Source organism: Macroventuria anomochaeta, assembly GCF_010093625.1.
Source record: "Macroventuria anomochaeta strain CBS 525.71 unplaced genomic scaffold BU25scaffold_5, whole genome shotgun sequence".
Lineage (NCBI taxonomy): Eukaryota > Fungi > Ascomycota > Dothideomycetes > Pleosporales > Didymellaceae > Macroventuria > Macroventuria anomochaeta.
The window spans coordinates 115,858-134,295 of NW_022985366.1; the positions used below are offsets into that span (position 1 = coordinate 115,858).

At 53.7% G+C, this 18,438-nt stretch overlaps 7 protein-coding genes across 7 annotated transcripts; 1 reads left to right on the forward strand and 6 right to left on the reverse strand.

The window, feature by feature from the left end:
• Positions 1-491: 491 nt before the first annotated feature.
• BU25DRAFT_488432 (uncharacterized protein) lies at positions 492-4,002 on the reverse strand. Its single transcript, XM_033711350.1, has 3 exons — positions 3,375-4,002; positions 1,882-3,281; positions 492-1,834 (listed from the first exon to the last, which is right to left on the reverse strand). The coding sequence occupies exons 1-3, from the start codon at positions 3,615-3,617 to the stop codon at positions 649-651; spliced, it is 2,829 nt and encodes a 942-aa protein (XP_033565160.1). The 5' UTR covers positions 3,618-4,002; the 3' UTR covers positions 492-648.
• On the forward strand, positions 3,371-4,277 carry BU25DRAFT_221595 (uncharacterized protein). Its single transcript, XM_033701326.1, has one exon. The coding sequence runs from the start codon at positions 3,688-3,690 to the stop codon at positions 4,174-4,176; it is 489 nt and encodes a 162-aa protein (XP_033565161.1). The 5' UTR covers positions 3,371-3,687; the 3' UTR covers positions 4,177-4,277.
• BU25DRAFT_221602 (uncharacterized protein) lies at positions 4,023-8,846 on the reverse strand. The gene is made up of 6 exons (XM_033701327.1): positions 8,767-8,846; positions 6,866-8,689; positions 5,088-6,807; positions 4,992-5,043; positions 4,607-4,941; positions 4,023-4,551 (listed from the first exon to the last, which is right to left on the reverse strand). Exons 2-6 carry the CDS (start codon positions 8,670-8,672, stop codon positions 4,407-4,409), a joined length of 4,059 nt encoding a protein of 1,352 aa, XP_033565162.1. The 5' UTR covers positions 8,673-8,689; positions 8,767-8,846; the 3' UTR covers positions 4,023-4,406.
• An 833-nt stretch (positions 8,847-9,679) lies between these two features.
• Positions 9,680-11,861, reverse strand: BU25DRAFT_407541 (calcium/proton exchanger). Its single transcript, XM_033705564.1, has 2 exons — positions 9,933-11,861; positions 9,680-9,879 (listed from the first exon to the last, which is right to left on the reverse strand). The coding sequence occupies exons 1-2, from the start codon at positions 11,629-11,631 to the stop codon at positions 9,788-9,790; spliced, it is 1,791 nt and encodes a 596-aa protein (XP_033565163.1). The 5' UTR covers positions 11,632-11,861; the 3' UTR covers positions 9,680-9,787.
• A 1,233-nt stretch (positions 11,862-13,094) lies between these two features.
• On the reverse strand, positions 13,095-14,195 carry BU25DRAFT_407543 (UPF0057-domain-containing protein). The gene is made up of 2 exons (XM_033705565.1): positions 14,071-14,195; positions 13,095-13,979 (listed from the first exon to the last, which is right to left on the reverse strand). The coding sequence occupies exons 1-2, from the start codon at positions 14,126-14,128 to the stop codon at positions 13,531-13,533; spliced, it is 507 nt and encodes a 168-aa protein (XP_033565164.1). The 5' UTR covers positions 14,129-14,195; the 3' UTR covers positions 13,095-13,530.
• A 190-nt stretch (positions 14,196-14,385) lies between these two features.
• BU25DRAFT_407544 (uncharacterized protein) lies at positions 14,386-15,937 on the reverse strand. The gene is made up of 3 exons (XM_033705566.1): positions 15,554-15,937; positions 15,342-15,496; positions 14,386-15,149 (listed from the first exon to the last, which is right to left on the reverse strand). The coding sequence occupies exons 1-3, from the start codon at positions 15,687-15,689 to the stop codon at positions 14,412-14,414; spliced, it is 1,029 nt and encodes a 342-aa protein (XP_033565165.1). The 5' UTR covers positions 15,690-15,937; the 3' UTR covers positions 14,386-14,411.
• Positions 15,938-16,642: 705 nt separating this feature from the next.
• Positions 16,643-18,301, reverse strand: BU25DRAFT_437561 (uncharacterized protein). The gene is made up of 4 exons (XM_033709010.1): positions 18,275-18,301; positions 17,681-18,214; positions 17,370-17,629; positions 16,643-17,322 (listed from the first exon to the last, which is right to left on the reverse strand). Exons 1-4 carry the CDS (start codon positions 18,279-18,281, stop codon positions 17,107-17,109), a joined length of 1,017 nt encoding a protein of 338 aa, XP_033565166.1. The 5' UTR covers positions 18,282-18,301; the 3' UTR covers positions 16,643-17,106.
• Positions 18,302-18,438: the final 137 nt, after the last annotated feature.

Genomic DNA, 18,438 nt, shown 5'->3' on the forward strand with positions numbered 1-18,438 from the left:
GAGGGCCTTGGATAGTGCATCCAGGCATGGGTGCATTCGCATCGCACTGCATCGCATTGCATCGCATTGTTGTTTCTTGTTTTATTTCGGGCATGGGGGTATGCATCTTCCTCGAGCTGTGCTCCGCGTGCCTATAGGAGAAGAGCGGAGAAGAGCGGAGAAGATCCGGCCTCGGCCATGGCCATGGCATGGCGAATAGAAATGCCTCTCCTCTTCCTGAAAAGTCAGACACGGCAGTTACCAATCCTCGCTTTCAGTCTCTATGCCTGGACCTGTTTGGAGACAAGCCGGCCAACGTCTCAACTCAGCAGAATTGCTTTGTAGTCCCTGGGCTGCTTATCAGCTGGCAAATACAGGCCCAGCACAACTTGCTTTCCTCCCGTCTTTTGTAGGGGTTGGCTGCCTGCATCCGTGGTTTGTCTGTAACGTGAGAGGGAGAGGGGGAGAGAGCGTTGTCAGGGTTTTGGAGAGCGTTGTCAGGGTTTTGGGATGGAATGTTGGATTGATAAACAAACAATTACTGAAAAAAAAAACTCCTAGACCCATGCTCCCATTCAACGCGCCAAACGCCGGCCAAGATTGGTATATCCCTTTCCTTTTCATGAACAAGACACATACAATACGCAGGGTGGTGGGTGGATGAGGAACTCAGTGGTAATCGTACCAACTCCGCTCATCATACGTAAACCCCTGCATCCCATTCATCCCCCCATTCGCATTCGCGCTCGCATTCATCCCACCACTCAACGGCACACCACTGACGTTATACCCACTCGTCACACCCCCATTCGTCACTGCCCCCACAGGGCCCCCATTCATACTCTGACTCGCAGGCTGGGCAAACGCCGCAGTCCCCGAACTCGCCCCCGTACTCGCAAACCAACTCGCGATATCGCCGAACTCTTGGTTACTCCAATTATCGAAACCGCTGGCGAGCTGCGTCTGGTCTCTGAAAATCCAGTCTTGCCCTTCGCGGATCAGTTGGTCGACGCCGCCGAAGAGCCGAGACGGTGACGCGCCAGCGGAGCTCATGCCGTCGAGAGACTGCCGGGCTTGCGTTGACGCGGGGGTCACGGGGGTGTGTGCGTGGTTCGGTGTGGTGTGGTTGAGCGGGTCCGAGGGGTGGCGCTGGAGGCGAGTGTGAGTCAGGTCGGTTGGGGGCATGGAGGAGGGGTCGCGTGTGAAGGATGTGTTGGGTTGTGCGGAGTATGGTGTTGTGGTTTGGGGGTGGCTTACGTATGCGGCTGCAGCGGTGCTGCTTGTTGATGCTGGGGGGAAGTTGGGGGTTGCGACGTCTGCGATGCTCATGCTGTAGGGTTGCAGGCTGGGAGAGAACTTTTGTGTTGGGCTTGTGGGTTGCTGGCCTTCTGTGATCATGACCGGCTCGGCGCGTACTGCTTTGGGCGTGCTGACTTCGTTCCAGGGCCCAAACTTCTCGTCTGTTCGTGCAAGGACGGCCGCGGCTTCTTCGGGGAGATCGACTTTCCATCGCTTGACCAGGACGCTAAGGATGCCCAAGGTCCGCCGTGCGCAGAGCCAGCCTTCAGCTATCTCTTCGAGGTGCTTGATGCCGTGGATGATGTCGCGTTTGGCGTTCTTCTCGGGGAGGTTGAGTAGGTGAATGGTGCATGCTGAGTGCGCGATGTAGACGCAAATGTTGCATACTTGGCGAAGCCCGTGTGAGCGCTTGTACAGGCGGAGAAGCTTAGAGATCATGGCTGCGGCTTGTGTGCATTGTTTCCGAGGCGAGACATTGGGCGGGAGGGGCGAGTTGTCGGGGTTGTACTTGAGGAAGGGCCGGAAGAGGTGGATGTAGAGGAGCTGGAAGAACATGCTGAGACTAGTTAGCCTGGTAAACAGGAATGGATCAATGTAACTTACTGCATGACAAGCATATGCGGCAGACCACCCTCTTTCGGTTCCAGCTCCTTCGGTAACTCTCTTCTCCACGTCTCCAAACGCACATGTATCTCACTCAGCTTCTTCAGCTCCGCCTGTTTCCCCTTCGCCTTATCCATGTCGATGGGATTGTAGAAGAACTGCATCAGATCACTCGAAATCTCGCACAGCTTCGAGATCTGCAGCGCAACAGCCCTCGTCCGCGAAGGCTGCGAATGCGCCTGACTGATACCTGAGTCCGTATACGCACTCCACGTCTCTGCGTCTTCGACAGGAAAGACGTCGAACTTGGGCACTGTGATGATGTTGTTCGCCAGCTGCGGCATGCGACCGAGGTAGTTGCTCCAGCACTTGTCGAACAAGAAGCAGCCCCAGAAGGTGATGCGCCGCGCATCTTCTTCCGTCTCGTCGATGGCGTCTTTGCTGTGCATGCCGAGGTTGAGACCGAGGTCACAGGCCATGCGGAAGGACATGCCGCTGTACACCCATCCCTTTGCCTCTCGCCCACAACCAGCCTCGCGTACAGACATCAGCGCAAGCGCCTGGACGGTTGGTAACGCAGGGACTTCATGCAGGTCTTCCTCCATGATTAGGCGTTTGGCCTCGCGGAAGAAGTGGTCGCCCGCAGTCGCAGAATCGTCTCGCACAGCTCGTGCACCGGGCAGAGAAGTGAAGTGGCAGCCCAGCGCCAGCATAGCGTTGACCAGCAACGGCGTGCAGTACTGCATCTTCCTGCCCGAGCCAGGCGGCGGCTTGCCCGCCTGGAACTCGTGCAGAAACGCGTTCTTGGACAGGGTGGTGAAGAAGCTGTAGTGCCAGCAGAAGTACATGCTGATGAGGTGCTGCACGAGCTCCGGATCGGACGTGACCGTCGTCCACGTACAGTACGGGTCCTCGACCTGCTGGTACTGCTCCTGTGCATACGGATCCGGCGAATCTGCCGCCTCGTTGTGCTGGCCCAGATATATCAGGTGCGAGGTGCCCCCGATATACCTCGTCGACCCATCCTCGAGCCTCAGCTCGCCCATCCTCCCGCTGAGCTGGCTCTCGAACGTCGGCTTGACAGGCGTAACAGCAGGCGTAGAGAAGGGGCTGACGGGCTCATCTTCCTCTTCCTCGCCATTCTCCTTTGCTATGATAGCCTCGGCCACCGAGTCCAGGCTCTCGCACGTCCGTATCTGCTGCACGAGCCCAGCGACATCTTCCTCGGGGTAGTTGAGAATAGCCTGTATCAGGGTCTGCAGGGTCGAGTTGCGTGTCTTGAGGTTGTCGATGTCCTTCTTGTAGACGCCCTTGCGGCGGTGGTCCGAGTTGGGGTCGTAGATGCACTCGGTGTTGTAGACGGCGGCGCAGGCAGAGCAGGCAGGCGTGGTGCCGTCACACTGCTGATGTCAGTGCTCTTCTTCGTGTTGGGTCAATTGTATGCGAGCACCCGCGGAGAAACGGGTAGCGGAAGGAGCCACGCGGTCACGTACCTTGCTCTTCCTCTTCCTGCAGGGCACGCATGCGCTGGAGATGCAGCGCCGCTTCTTGCTGGCCTCGTCCTCCTCGGCGTTCTTCTTCCCTCGCCGGCCCTTCTTTGGTGGCTGCGGCTGCGTCGTGTTCGTCGTGTTTGTCGTGTTTGTCACATTTGTCACATTTGTCGTGTTTGTCGTGTTTGTCGTGTTTGTCGTGTTTGTCGGCGTGCTCGCATGCGCATCTGCCCCGGCGGCCTCCATGTCCAGCGGCCCTGCGGATCGTCGTTGTCCACAGACTGTGGGGTTTCCGATGGCGGGCGCGCTATGACGGATGACAGAGCGCTCTCAGCGCGACATTAATCAGCGACGGGCGAGTACTGTCTGTCGCACTGGCGGTCGTGGTTCAGTGCGAGAGTCGCTGTCAACATGGCTAGCCCGGGATATCTCGCGCGACAAGCAACGCTCACGCAGGCCGGTACATGAGGGGAGTGTTCGCGTGAGTAAATGCTACCTGCTCGCGTGTGATTGGTCGCAGTGCTGTCTTATCTGCTCCAGGTCCTACACCGAGGAATCGCGCGGGAGTGGCTGTCGATGGCTGCAGGTCAAGCTGAACATGCGACTGGCACCTGGGAGGCTTTCAGATGTGTGGCAATCTTCAAGTCGCCAAACCGATGGTCCGCATTGCGGAGACGTCAACGGTGGGCCTGCCATTGATCGGCCCGTCTCTACATCGTGCCATCGCTCCACCACCAAACATCATCACAGTAGAATTCTCCTAACGAACGTGCTGAAAGGCTCCCAAATCGAATTCCGAGCATAGATAAGTAAGATAAAGCACCCTGGAGGTCCGCAGCGCTAGTCGTGGGAAAAGCAAGCAATCTGAAACGTCCAATGATATCCTCGATAGTAATCAGGACCTCGAATCGAAATCATCGAATGCCTCCAGGCTACCGTCAAACTCAGCCAGAATCATAGACCATCCCCATCAGAATCCCTAATCTGGCGATCCAAGGCCTGGTAAATCACACCGTCCCCAGATCCATCCACACCTCAGAACTCGTCAGCGTAACCCTCGTGGTCGCGGTCAGCGTAGAAGCCGCCAGCAGCAGTAGGGTTGTCGACCACGATGAAAGGTCTGCCGTCATCGGTCTCTTCAATGTTGCCGAAGAGGCGCATGAGGTCGGCAATGTCCAAGCTGGAGACGTGCGGTTAGCTGAAATCGAGGAGAGATGCGTTGAGAGATGACTTACTTCTTCGTCTTCTTGCCCCGATCCTCCATCACCTCGTCGATCTCTTTCTGCTTCTCCCTCTGCATCTCGATCAAACGCTCGTCGACTGTGTTCTTGACGCACATTCTGCTCATGCACGTCTCGTCCTGCTGACCGATGCGGAACACTCGACAGAACGCCTGCTGCTCCGAAGCCTGGTTCCACCATGGGTCGATGATGATGACCTTCGAGGCCATGGTCAGGTTCAGACCAAGGCCGCCGCACCGAAGGGACGCCAGCAAGATGTTCGATCGCGGGTTGGTGGCGAAGTCCTTGATGGCCTTGTCGCGAGCTCCCAGGCTCAGCTTGCCGTGGTACTGTGCTTGTGGTCAGCAAGGATGCGAAGCTTCAAGATTTTAGAACATGCCTGCTCTGTCCCCCAGCCTTCCTGTTGGCAGATCTTTGCCAGAATACGAATCCTAAGCAGGGTTAGCCAGATCCAAAAATCAAGGATAGGACTTACATCGCGAGGAACTGCGTGTAGATGATGATTTTGACACTCGGGTTCTCTCTGGTCCAGTTGAGGATCTGGGCTTTGATCGCAATGGTCTTGGCGGATGGCAGAACGTCGTCACCACCCAAGCTCAGCCAGTCATCCGCAATATCTTCACGATCGAAACGCTCCTTCTCTTTCTTCTTCTTCTGTGCAGTCTTGCCCCGAGTTCCACGGCTAGGACCTGGGAGATCATCCGGCTCTTCCTCACAAGGAGCGCAGGCGCCAAAGGTCGACCCACAGGCTTTGCAGGTTCCGTTGGTCTTCCCTTCTTCGGCTGCAGCGTTCATAACATCCTCGTAGCAAGGGTCGCATATCAGGTGTCCACAGGCTGTCATCCAAGGCTTCAAGGGACGTCTGCCGCACTCTCCACACTGCGCCTTCTCTTTCTTCTTCTCCCAGAATTCACCGACAGTGAGGCTGTTCACAAACGGCTTGAAGTCGTAGCTCTTACCAAAGCCCTTGCCCGATTTGTTGCGTTCTGCGCCGCAGCGAGTGCCCGTCTCTTCCTCATTCAGTTCACCGTCAAGTGGAACTTCGACAGGAGCATCACCGTCCTCGTCGTCCTCGTCGTCCTCGTCTCCACCATCCTCGGGCTCGACATACTCAGTCTTCGCCGTCTTGGCAGCTTCTCTGGCAGCTTCTTCGGCAGCAAGCTTGCGGGCGGCTTTAGCAACTGCCTTCCTCTTTTCTCTCAACTCATGAGCTTCCAGCTGCTTTCGGATGGCGAGAATAGTGCGGCCTTGGTGAATGTGACTGTGGGCGGCTTGCTCCTTAACGACCTCTTTGATGCGCTCAATGTCTTCGCGCTCCAGCAGGTCTCTCATGACGAACTGCAGCATGAGAACATGGGCAGTGAGCTGTCGAAGACGGAGCAGCATGACTAGTACGTTGCTGTATGACCTCGACAGCGTGCCCTTCTTAGACCACATGTTGATGTTCTTGGCGAAGCGCTGATGGACGATGATGTAGATGCTGCGCTCGACGGAGTTGAAGTCGCACCAGTATGTGCTCTGGTTTGCCTGCGGAAGCTTCAAGATGGGTGCGTTGAACATCCTGTCGGCGTGGGTGCGTCGGATCATAAACTGCGAAAGGCGGACGAGGAGGCGTTCGGCGTTCTCTCCGTTACTACTGCTGCAGTAGTTGTGCTTGAAGATTTTGAAGCTGCCAGTGTGCGGGACGTTCAGGAATTTAAAGTAGGGGTAAAGTTCGTCCAGACCGTTCAAGATGGGTGTACCACTCAGAGCCCACTTGTGGGAGGCCATGAGGGCGCGGCAGGCGATGGAGGTTCGACCTTGGTGGTTCTTGATCGCTTGAGCTTCATCGAGAACAACACGCTTGAAGTACATCTGGTGTAGAACTCCACGGTGTTTATCGTACGTCTCTTTCCACCAAGCGATCTTCTGCTCAGCAGTTTGACACTCGATTGGGGGCTCATTCTTCGGGTAAGACTTCATGACCTCGCTGTATGTAGTGAGGATAATGTCGTGAGTACCAAGGATTGGGATGGCGTGAGTTGAGTCGAGACGGTTGCCGGCGCCGTAACGCATGACCTTCATATCGCAGTTGGTGTGCTGCTCAATTTCGGCTGCCCACTGGTTCAGTAGAGCCGGGCTAGCGACCAGAAGCGTCGTCTTAGCAGTGTGGTCTCTGTTTCTAATCATTGCGTCGCGGGAGTTCACAATGTTTGCTGAACAATGTCAGTAAAGCGCGTACACATATAAATACCAAAATTGGAGTACACTCACCGAGCATCATCAGCGTCTTACCAAGTCCCATTTGATCTGCCATCAGTCCTCCCTTGGGCTCTTGTGCATCGTTCTCGCGACGGCGCATGAAGGCACTTCCCAGTACCTGATAGCCTTTGAGAGATGTCTTCATGCCACGAACCATCCAGTTACCGCCAGGTGCAATCTTGCAGGATCCAACTCCGTCAAAGTCCTTCGAGGCTTGCAACAGAATGTTCATATCGTTCCTTGCCTGTTTCTTGTCTTGAATCGGAACACTGGCAATGAGCTCCTTGAGAGCTTCTGCTTTGTTCCTTGTTCTGAAAGTTGGCTGATCTGCGGCGCCAATACCGGCCTGCTGCTCGAAGACGTTGGCGTTGAAGAGTGAGGTAGCTTGCTTGGTAGCGCGCTCAAGCTCGCGTTTGTTTTTGGCCGTCTTGCGCGGTCCTTTCGTTGACGATTTGGCTGCTCCTCTGCTCCGGGAGGGTCGTGCGGCCTTAAACTTTGACGCCCTGCTTTTTGTAGAAGGTTGTGGATCCTGAGCCTCCTCAATGCCTGCAGCTTCTTTCTTCTTCTTCTTCTTCTTCTTCTTGGGCAGATCTTCGCTGGCTTCTAGAGCAACACGCATAGCCTGAAGTTCAGCGTCCTGAATTGACACTGGCTTGGACTGCTTACGAGGCTGGTCACCGCGCCGGCGTTTGCGAGACCTTCCCTCGCCATAAAAGCCGCCATCGGGTTCCTCCTCTTGCTCATCGGCCTGAGTGTGTACTTGTGGGAACAGGTTTTGTTCGTCACCCTCTTGAGCCGTCACCAAATCGCGTTGCCGCTTCTTCAAACGAGCATCTTCGGCGCCTTTGATCCTCATCCACTCGACGTCTTGTCGGAAAGGAAGACGACCGTTGTGCTGTTCCTTGATCTTCTCATAATGGCGCTTCTGCTTCTGAAACTCGGCCAAAGCTTGTCTGTGGGCCATCTCGTCTTCATCAACCTCGACAGGATAAGCACCCGCTGGCGGTGTGATACCAGACGTGACGGCCTCTAAGTATGCTTCAGGGTCGAGATCGGTACTCAGTTGGAATGCGGCTGCGTGTTTGTTGAAGGCATTCTTTCGCGCCTGAGCTAACTTCTGCATATTGCGGACCTTGGCGAATACCGAGAGCCTACCAGGCGCTCCGGATTGACGAGCAGGTGTGAATGCTTGACGAGGTGGCGCAGCATTGAGTCGTGGTGGAGGCGGAAGAGAATGTGATGACGAATCGCGTTCTGGAATAAAGAGAGACGAGGAGTCGTTCATGTCAACATTGTGTTGGACCGAGCGGGAGGCAGCGGTGACACTTGTGTGGGACTGCGTTCCAGCAGCAGTGGCCGGTACAGTACCACGCAGCTCACCTGGCACATCTTCCATGGCAACGTCATGATTGATCGGCTCGTGGGAGGTTCGCTGTGTCTGCTGCTGAGGCTCGAGATTGGTATCGGGTTTGTCGAGCATGACCACATCGGCATGGTCGGGCGGCTGTGTCCCAGGCTGGAGGTTGTCTTCGACAGACTCGTGGATGTTCTCATGCTGCTCTTCGTGACCAGGAGTCATCTCACGGTAGCCCTCGACACCAAGGATATTGTGTGCAAAGGTAGCATCGCCATTCGGAAGAATCGCACGCGCTGCAGCAATTCCGTAGTCGGCAGAGACTTGATCCTCTATGGGATCCATGAAGGCATTCGGGTTATCGAACTGGGAGTCGAACTTATCGTTGTCCTCAAACAAATCATTCATATCGGTGGACTCTGTCTGCATTGGCATAAGTTGGTTGTCGGGAACGTCGTCGCTCATCTTGCTGAATGGGCCTCCTGGAGGTTGTCAGTGACGTTTCTTGGGAGCGTAATGTAAACCTGTAATTGCATCACAGGAAGGCGGAACCTAGTACCTGAAGCTGAATCAAAGCTGGCGTCGTCGTGTCAGATGACTGAGTCGAGGTAGGTTGCAGTACAAGACCAGACAATGGTTATCCGTACCTGCAGACTTGTTGATCGAAACTGAAGTGAAGCAGAAGTCAGACGGACGCTTGATGCACACCTCCAAAAGCTTCAGGAAAACGAAAGCTATTACCCCCTACTATTCCAAGTACAGGTGAAGAAGACTTGAAGGGGCATTTGAGTCGTGGAGGTGAAGAGGTGCGATTGTCGGCTGTGGCAGGATTGCTGGTGGTTGTTGTGGAGAGCGCTGTACGCTTGAGCTGGTCTTGTTAGGCCGGAGGCCTCTCTGGTAGAGTTTGACGATGAACAGGTATCGCGAGGAGTGTGATGTAGGAGAGAGGAACCAGCGGCTAGATGGGTTGCGTTATATGCTACTGGTGAGAAGTGTGGTTGAGGATCTGCGGTCAGAAGAGGCGGAGTGAGAGGGCTTGGTGAGTGAGCAGTCTTGTGTCTGACAGCGAACAAGTGCGAATGTGGAGACTTTCGAGTCAGCCGACATGACATGATGTGTGGTTGAAGTGAGAGATGAGCGTAGTGGACGGGCAAGAGATTGTCGTTGTAGAGCACACTGGAGAACTCAAGGCTTCCCCGAGGGCAGCAAGAAGGCAACGCCAATTTCATTGTAGCCGCCAGAGTGATGGTTGTGGTTGCCAAATGATGTTTCTAATGTGTTGAAGTTAGCAAAAGATCTTGAAGTAAAGAAGACGTAGTGACAGTGGCGTCACACCTTCCCTGATTACTAGCGAACGTCACCAACACGCAAGGACGGTTGCCGATTGTTTGCATTGTTTTTAGAAAGACATTACTTAATGTACTGGGGTATCGAGCAAGTGGCAAGGAAAAGGAAACTATTCTGCTCGCACACTGCTTCATGTGCTTTGCCCAAAGCCCTGTGCCTCCAACGCCATAGCAGTCTGAGGATATACTAACAACGTACAATGTGACTGAAGGAAATAAAAGGATTGTGAACGCTTAGCACTGGTTCTCGGCGATCTCAGGGTAAAACCACGCAGCGACTGCTATAATGATATAACTTGCCATGAGCAAGATACCTTCGAGCCAATCTGTGCGCGCGTTAGCTTGTTGTTGTGCCAGATTTGGAAGAAGAGATACTTACGTGACTTTCCATCCTGGATGAGGTAGTTGACCAGAAGTACAGAGACGAATAGTGTAGCGATCTGGAAGGTGTCGAAGTACAATGTCATACAAGCTTTACCCATGATCCAGCCAAGGAGGATGATGAAAGGGAAGACGAGCAGAGCGATCTGCATGCTCGAGCCGACCGCAACACCGATGGCAAGGTCCATCTTGTCCTTAATAGCGACAGTGACAGCAGTTGCGTGCTCTGCAGCGTTACCGACGATGGGCAGAAGGATCAGGCCAACGAATGTAGTCGAGACGTGGCCGGTAGCGGTGAGACCATCGATACTGTCAACCATGAACTCGGAGCAGAAGGCAACAAGAGTGGTGGAGATGGCGAGTGTAACAAGAGCGCCGATGACGGACAGAGATGGTGACTCGAACTCCTCTTCCTCCTCCTCCTCATCATCCTTCTTCTTACTCAAAAGACTCTTCACGTTGACGCCTCCTCCAGATGCCGCGGCAGTGCCAGCACCGATCGCAGCTATGCCGTGTTCTGCTGCGCCTTCTTCGAGCTTGGAAGACTTGCGTTTGGGGACTTTCTGGCTGGGGGCGTTGTACATCTCGACGTGAGTCTTAAGCTGGAAGAACAGGTAGCAGGCGTAGACGATCAGAAGGATGACCGCAGTTCCGTGCGAAAGTTCTTGGTTCCTCAGAGCGTCGCCATCGTCGTTGTTGTCCTCGGCAATGGTGTTGTGGAACACAGTAGGAATGATAAGCGAGGCGATACAGAGAGCAAGCAGCGATGCAGCTGTCTGCGCAACCGTGACGTTGAAGTACTGCTCGGGTCGGTTGATACCTCCAAGGAAGAAGGACATGCCCAGAACGAGAAGCAAATTCGAAAGCATACTGCCAATGAGCGAGGTCTTGACGATGGTGATTTCGTTCTTGACCAAAGCCTGAATCGACACGATCAACTCGACAGCGTTGCCGAATGTAGCGTTCAACAGCCCACCCATGGTCTCACCGACTCTGATCGCTAGCTCCTCGGTTGCATTACTCAGCATGGCTGCGAGCGGAATGATAGCGATAAAGTTGATGATGAAGACTGGAACAGGGTCGAGGCCAGCATAGAAGACAGCAAATCCGACAGGAACAAAGACAAGAAGGACATTGATCCAGGCCCCGAATAGGACAAATCGGAACTGCTGGCCGACAGGAATCTTCCTTTTGAATGCCTTGCGCTTGCGTTCTTCCAATGAAAGGTCGTCAGATTCCTGATTTGCCAGTGTATCGTCGTGTTCGTTGCCGTGCTCTTTCCGAAGAAACTTCTTGAACTTGCCGCGCTTCGTAACACCATCTGTCGAGCCAACAACGGTGCTGTCGCTTCCGTCTCTCACGTCTCCATTGATCTGCGGTGCTGCTTCCGCTTCCCTCTTGGCCGACGATTCTGGAAAACTCGAGTTATCGTATGTTGTTGTTGGTGAAACCTGGGTAGGATCTGTAGGGTGGTGATGAGGTGCGCCGAACTCTTTGGTAGCTTCTCTGCTCTCGATCCCTCTTTGCTCTTGGATCGCTGGAATGTGGTCGGTCTCTGATCGTGTGCGGTACATGTTCTCCTCGTCTTCGTAGGGCTGCTCCCTTGACCGTGTCCGAGCAAAGGGGTTGTAATTCATGGCTCCATTACCGCCTTGTGACGCAGCGCGATGCGCCTGCCTTCTTACTGCGTCTATCATGGTCGTCAGATGTTGTTACATAGAGGACGTCGTGTTGTTGTTGAACTTTGACATCGATGGCAATGAGCCGGAGATGGCAGCTCCACTTACGCATTGGTATGGGTCTGATAAGACACTCGGCCGACGTGGATATCCTAGTTGCAGAACAAGTATTCGATCGATGTTCCCACAGTGGAGCTCAGACGTGCAGATGCTTGCGTGAGCTCCGTAAAAGAAAGCTTGTGTTCAGCAGTCGTGTTGGGTGCGAAAACAGCTGGAATATTGACGCTCTGTGTTTGGCTACACGAGCGCGCGCTTTCGAAATCGGTGAAATCTGGGGTAGATGGCGCAAGTGGAAGTGGGATGGCAAGGCAAAGGACTCTGTTGCCTGATTGCCTTGTGTTATAAAAGAGGGTTGAGACAAAGACGGCAGGAAAGGGGACACAAACGACGTAATTAAACAGGTGTTTGGGCGACTCGCAAGATCCCACGTAACTGTGGCTGACATCTTGTACGAACGAATTGAAAGGCGAGCATGGCCTCAGCCACAGCTCTGGAGAAACTCAAATTGCAAGGTTGTGGCAGTGCAGTCTAGTGTGGGCGACGAGAAAGCAAATCAGCGTCGGCGGCGAGGAAAGACGGTCGGTTGCTCCACGGCCTTCGCGATGTACGATGCTCATACGTCACGATTTACCCGTCGTTAAGCAAACCAAGGGGCAAGCTGAAAGGCTTGAAAGCGTCTTGGCTGAACGTCAAGCAAGAAAACCCGGGCCCCAAGTGTCTGGGCGGTGACAACATCGATACGGCACAAAGGCTTGTTTGGTCCTTTCGTCCCACGAGCCACAGCTATTCATCCTCGAATCAACGGAAGCGTTGTGTCGCATATTGATGAGATTCCTGATTTATTGCCCTGATATGAGAGGTAGTTGTTAGTTTAGAGCGGTTGCTGCGCTTCGGGGCTCATGCTGTGAAAGTGTTATTGGCCGGCTGTTACGCAGCCTGTGAGGTGTGGCTAATGAGGCCGACGGTGTGCCGTGTGGACGTGTCTCTGGGCCCAATCGAGGCTGCATGGTGCAAAGTAACAATGAATGAAGTCGAAAGAAAGTATGCGCGCACAGCTGGGGTCAACGGTTGTCTTTATGTTGCTCAAGATTGGGGTCCAGAATGGCTTTCACGGAAGTGCGGCATCAAGGCGGATACGCGGCTGTCTGTTCGACACCAAAGTCAGATCTCAAGGCAGACCGCGGAGGAACTCGAAGTCCTCCAGGACGCATCTGTGCCTAGCAGCTGGGGTGCATGCAGGCGCATCCGCAAGCCACGCGTTCACAAAATGACGTATCCTCGCAGAAATGTAACGCGTGCAACCAGAACGCGTGGGATGTCAAGTATTTCCGGAGCAGCTCTCAGATTGGATCATAACTTCCATCCGGCGAGGTGTGAGTCAATGGAAATGGTGTCACACCAATCTCTCGAAGAGCTTCCGTATGATTGATTTAAAAAACATGAAAGTACGCTGACCATTCGAATAATTGCATTAAAAGGAGGCTCCGACGCGTCGGCCTGGTTCAATCGTTCCATGAGGAACGGCCTTTTCTGAAGTTCCTCATTCAAAGCATTGTCACTTGTATTGTCGATAGATCGCCTTCGCCTCAAGACATGCAAGCAAAGATCACTCCTTTGGTCAGCATAACGACATCACACCAGCTACGGGACGCAATGAGGAATATCAAGTTCAGAAATCTTGATGTATACACTGCGCAGACGATCACATACAAATCCACGTGAGGGTTGTAATCACAAATGCCGTCGCTACCGTAGCCTAGCCTGAACACCGTATCAAAAGCCAATACCCATGCATTCCATCAGATCGTCCCATTCGTCAGTGGCCTGGTCGACTGTCACCTAGAGAGTGAACCTCAATTACGGGTTCTGCACCTTATTATCCCCCTTGATCACATCCGCATAAGTCGGCGGCGGCACCTCAGGCTGCTGCGAGCTGCTCCCCTCACCACGAAGATGCTGTGGCGCATTCCCAGGACCGCTAGCACTCTTCCCACTTTTCTTCGGCGCATTCTGGTTCGTAACCCCACTCTGCTGCCCCGGAAACTGACCACCACTGGGCGGCTGCTGCGGCACAGTGCCATAATTCATACCGCCCTGCTGGCGCGCCGGCCCCGTGTGGCTCACAACATAGTATGTGGTACCCTGGCGCCCGCCCTCATGGTCAGGGACTGGGCCGTAGCCGTCGTAGGGGTCGGGGTTTTGCAGGATGATGTACCAGGCGTGGAGAAGGCCGGGGAGGAAGCCGAGACAGCAGAGGGCGATGTTGATGAGAGAGTCAGCGGAGCAGATACCTCGCTTCACCCATACTATGAACTGGTTAGTTACTATATCTATGTCTGGGCGGTGAAGGCGCGAAGGCGCGAAGGCGGCTGTTGCTGCCTGTGCTGAGGGACGTACCTCCAATGGGTGGGAAGAGGACGCTGAGGAGCATCAGGAAGCAGTCGGCGCCGCACATGATTGCGGTTGTTTTCGAGGTTACGGTAAGTGGATGTGCGGAGGTGTTCGAGCGATTGTAGATTGCGGTGCAGAAGTGGAGATGTAGAAGCTGCAATTGTCGCCTGACAGTCGCAGCTTCCCAACGATGACGCACACGTGTGTGGCTGAGCCATAAACGCCACAGCTGAGCGGCCGCGGCTGTGGAACCCAACCACGCGAGAAGATGTTGGAACAACAAAGCCACAATCGCGGAAAGAATGAGATGAAGCCTGAAGTGGTAGTGTTCGACTTGATTTGATTGTCTATTCTTTGCCACCCAGATAGCGGTACACGACGGAGAAATCCTTGCCTTTGCAGTCTGGTGCCTTCTCCACCGCTTCGTAAAGCTGTCTCGCCGACTCTCCTAGCGCAAGCTTAACATTTGCTTCAGCAGCGACCTTGAGAGCGAGCTTCAAGTCCTTGTTGGCGAGAGCAACCCCAAAGCCTCCTTCGTACCCTCTGCTTGCAGGCGAACCCTCGATAACACCGGGCACAGGGTTGTTGACTTCACTTGGCCAGCACTTGCCAGTGCTGATGTTGATCATGCCCGCAAGAGCCTTCGGATCAAGACCCCACTGGATGCCCATGTTCATGGCTTCTGCAGTCGCGATGTTGTTGAGAGCCAAGAGATAGTTGTTTGCGAGCTTGCCCTTGAGCCCAGCACTTTGTTCACCAAGATGAAGCACCCTTCGGCCCATCAAAGACAGCACTTCAGTTGCCCGATCGACGACCTCAGGTGCAGCACCAATCATGAAGGTGAGTGTGCCGGCTGCTGCGCCAACAACACCCCCAGACATAGGAGCATCGATGAACTTTCCTTGATTAGTCGAATGCGCCGCTTCAGCGACATCAGTCGAGGTCGCAGGGTCGATGGTAGATGTGTCAATGAAAAGACGTTCCTTGTTCACGAAGCCATCCGTCAGCAGCGTCGGCGGCTCCAGCATAGCCTTGTACACGCCCTTGACATGCTGAGGCTCTGGTAGAGCCGTGATGATTACTTCCTGATTACAGTCAGTCTCATGAACTCATCGACATGTAGAGCAAAGACGTGTATGATTGGTTGCATCAGAGGATTGGCTATGAAATGTAAAATCAGGGGAAGAGCCACAAGTGACCCCAACTTAGATCATAAAGTTTGGAAAAGAAGGGTATCATCATGCAAGGTATAGAGCAGGGGGGGGGGCAGAACGTACAGCTTTCTCGGCGATCTCCCGAACGTTCTCAGCTACTCGCACACCGGTAGGGTTCTCCTCAAGGAACTTCTGGGTAGCGGCAGTGTTGACATCGTGGATGAAGAGTGTGTCCTCAGCTGGGACTTTTGCTCTGAGGTTCTTAGCCATAGAGTAGCCTGGCAATAATGTTAGCGAATTGCGCAATCATGTGAACTCGCTTGTAGAACACCTACCCATTCGTCCTAAACCTATAAATCCCCATGTGGCCTGCAGGTCTCGGGTGCTTGAGAAGCATCTCCGTGAGCTCTGGCGTGCCGCATATGGTACTATCCGTTGCAAAGGTGTCGACACTGCTGTGATCGTCCGCATCGTGGATGTCGAATATTACGGTCGGCTACACTGGTGGGCGGACGTTGCAAGTTGAGCTGCAGCGGGATGCGGCTGGTGTCGGTCTCCGCACTCTTAGTACGCTGAGCCGAGGTGCGACTGCCTGAAGGAAGAGCGGCTCTGCATGCGCGAGACCTTGCAACAAAGGAGGGGCCATTGTCGGCGTGATTTCAAGATTTTGCCTGCGCCGAAGCGCTGCAGTCGAGGCGATGTATCAAGGCATGATGAAGATGTTGGAGTGAAGAGAATGTCCGAACATTTGTGGGAATTTTTATTGCGACTTGGTCTGTGCTGAGCTAGCGATATCAATCCGATCAGACATGAGCTCTGTACATAGCGGGGACGTTGCCAGCGTTTAAGATTCATCATTGAAATCACTGTATACGTATGATCGCCCTGAGGAACATATGAGCTCACATGTGCAAACTTGCAAGATATTGTTTTCTACCTAACGTGACCGGCAAGCGAGCGATGCAGGTAGGCATTTTTGCCAAGAATCTACTTTTCTCTATACATCTCTACTATTTCTGTACTAGATTTTCTAAGAGATCTAAGCTCTAGCTCTAGTAGTTCTAGAGGTCTAGTAGTCTCACTCCTTGTTAAATCAGGTTTACTAGAGAGCTATGTTTAATTCTGTAAGTGAGCTCAGTCAGCTGTAGTATATATACATTGTCTATCCAGAAGCTTAAGTTTAAAATCTTAGAGATTTCTGTTTTGGAAGTATAGAGATATCAAGGTTTTAGAACAGAGACTTTAGGTGCGTTTTACACTGCGTCGTTCGCTTACCTGCGTCGCTCGTTGCCGACCACGTTACTATATTACTGTAATTTCCACTGTTCATGGATGTTCCGCAGCTCAAGGTACAGACTCTTGAAGACACTGATGCACTCCATGCGCCATGTATGGATCTGACCTACTTCGATGCTCCGGTTGCACTGCCGTTTACAACAAATGAAGACCACTGAGACACACTTATTCGTACTGCTCTTGGAGTCCTTAGCGACCCTGCAGCCTGCGGTCATTTCTCTCTTGTGAACATGTCATTTCGATACTCTTCTGTCGGACCAGTGCCAGTCAAAGCCCCATTCGAGTATAGCGCCGAAAATATTGATCGAGTTCATACATGTCCCAGACCCATCGAAATCTATGATGAGTAAGTTCGCAAACCCTCGTGAGCTTGCGCGGTACGGGCTGAAAAGAGATGTTTCTATCTTTGGCCTAGAAGTATCAGTGGTAGTCCATGCGTGCCTCGAGGTCCTCCACAATCAATCCACAGTCTGGCGAATCCGAAGTGCGTTGTCTTGACAGTGCAATGGTATTGCTGGGTATCTTGTTGTGCCTTCCATAAGAATAGCTTGGGATGTGAACTCCGAGATGATGCATGCTGAATCCACTTTTACTAGCTCACGGTCTCGTCTTCCTCATCTGACTCGTCGGAGATCTCGATCAGCTCCTTCTCTTTCGTTGAGTTCTTCCTCTTTGCACCCTTGCCGGCCGAGGGTGCGCTGATGACGTCGAGGAACTGGTCGTTGTTGAGGTTCGATCGTAGCTTTGGTGCATCAATGGCGGTCGGGAGGAAGAGGCGCTCGGTGTAAGAATCGTATGCGAGTTCGGACTAGGCATCTTAGCAAGTTCCACACTGGTTGAGACTGGCGAGCTTACGTCTTCGTCAGAGTACTGCAGCTTGTGCCATGGCTCCTGGTTCGCCGCCTTCATGAATTGTTGCGTCAGCTCGGCTGCTGTGTCCCCACCTACCTTCTTCACAGTGGGGATGAAGGCCTTGGGCTCTGCCAGCTTTGCGCCTTCTTGTGACTCCTTCTCGCGCCGCCGTGCGACTGCTTCAAGTTGCGCCGAGGCGTCAATGTGGTGAAATTGCGTTCGAAGTTGCACAAGTCCGTTGAGCCGTGTGAGGTGGAGCTGGTCTGCGAGTCGTCAGCGCGGCAATAGAGGTCAAGGCTGCTAGAGAAGTATACCGTCACGGAAGGTTCCCAACATGTAGCTCGGTCCTTTGCCGTCGTCATTCAACATCTGTCCACCAAAGGTCTGCGCATTCAGCACGTGACCCTTCTCATTCGCATCCTCGAAATGCGTGATGTACTCCTCGAGGTTGTCGTCGTCCTCAGCTGTGATCACAGGTGCTGCTGGACCTCCTTCTGCGCCAGGCCTGTTGCCGGTGCGTGGCATGGTTCGCTCAAAGCCAGAGGCAATACCGAAAGCCTTCTGCCCAAATCCCTTCGTCTTGCGCATAGCCTCTCCCCATCGTACACCATTCACGCGGTTGTAGTTCTGGCGGATGTTGATTGGAACGTCGACTTCGATAAAGCCAGACTCTTTCTTGACTCGCAGTTCGGCAGGCTGGCTTCCGGTGGCTTTTGTGAAGGGCTGATCGGGCGGTCTGTTGAGGTACTGCAGTACGTAGAGCTGCTGCTCCTCCACCTCGGGAGTAATGTAGACATCGTACTCGGCGACCACTGGGTCGTCGTCTTCTACGTCCATTGCTGCTGTATCTACGTTCATGGTTAGCAAGTGGGGCCAAAATGTGCGCGGTGATCAAAGGCTAGCCTTACGAGCCATGGTGGTCGCAGAATAGTGTTTGCGACTGTGAAGGTGACTCGGCCAAAAAGTTCCAAAGTCCGAAGTTCAAAAGTCCCCGCAACGCGAATGCTAGCGCGTTGCTTCGGGGATAATGACGGAATACATCCGAGAGCTTGAGGCGCTGGAACAACACCAT

Bases quoted from the DNA above. Each gene is read 5' to 3' on its own strand.
- BU25DRAFT_488432 (XM_033711350.1), bottom strand. From the start codon at position 3,617: ATGGAGGCCGCCGGGGCAGATGCGCATGCGAGCACGCCGACAAACACG. The intron at 3,282-3,374 runs GTACGTGACCGC...TGACATCAGCAG, and splicing joins GCAGGAAGAGGAAGAGCAAG to TGTGACGGCACCACGCCTGC. The intron at 1,835-1,881 runs GTAAGTTACATT...AACTAGTCTCAG, and splicing joins CCGCATATGCTTGTCATGCA to CATGTTCTTCCAGCTCCTCT.
- BU25DRAFT_221595 (XM_033701326.1), top strand. From the start codon at position 3,688: ATGACAGAGCGCTCTCAGCGCGACATTAATCAGCGACGGGCGAGTACT.
- BU25DRAFT_221602 (XM_033701327.1), bottom strand. From the start codon at position 8,672: ATGAGCGACGACGTTCCCGACAACCAACTTATGCCAATGCAGACAGAG. The intron at 6,808-6,865 runs GTGAGTGTACTC...GACATTGTTCAG, and splicing joins TAAGACGCTGATGATGCTCG to CAAACATTGTGAACTCCCGC. The intron at 4,942-4,991 runs GCATGTTCTAAA...CCACAAGCACAG, and splicing joins AAGGCTGGGGGACAGAGCAG to TACCACGGCAAGCTGAGCCT.
- BU25DRAFT_407541 (XM_033705564.1), bottom strand. From the start codon at position 11,631: ATGATAGACGCAGTAAGAAGGCAGGCGCATCGCGCTGCGTCACAAGGC. The intron at 9,880-9,932 runs GTAAGTATCTCT...ACGCGCGCACAG, and splicing joins CATCCAGGATGGAAAGTCAC to ATTGGCTCGAAGGTATCTTG.
- BU25DRAFT_407543 (XM_033705565.1), bottom strand. From the start codon at position 14,128: ATGTGCGGCGCCGACTGCTTCCTGATGCTCCTCAGCGTCCTCTTCCCA. The intron at 13,980-14,070 runs GTACGTCCCTCA...ACCAGTTCATAG, and splicing joins CCTCTTCCCACCCATTGGAG to TATGGGTGAAGCGAGGTATC.
- BU25DRAFT_407544 (XM_033705566.1), bottom strand. From the start codon at position 15,689: ATGCGGACGATCACAGCAGTGTCGACACCTTTGCAACGGATAGTACCA. The intron at 15,497-15,553 runs GTAGGTGTTCTA...CATTATTGCCAG, and splicing joins TATAGGTTTAGGACGAATGG to GCTACTCTATGGCTAAGAAC. The intron at 15,150-15,341 runs GTACGTTCTGCC...GACTGTAATCAG, and splicing joins GGGAGATCGCCGAGAAAGCT to GAAGTAATCATCACGGCTCT.
- BU25DRAFT_437561 (XM_033709010.1), bottom strand. The intron at 17,630-17,680 runs GTATACTTCTCT...GACGACTCGCAG, and splicing joins GTTGGGAACCTTCCGTGACG to ACCAGCTCCACCTCACACGG. The intron at 17,323-17,369 runs GTAAGCTCGCCA...TAAGATGCCTAG, and splicing joins TGCAGTACTCTGACGAAGAC to TCCGAACTCGCATACGATTC.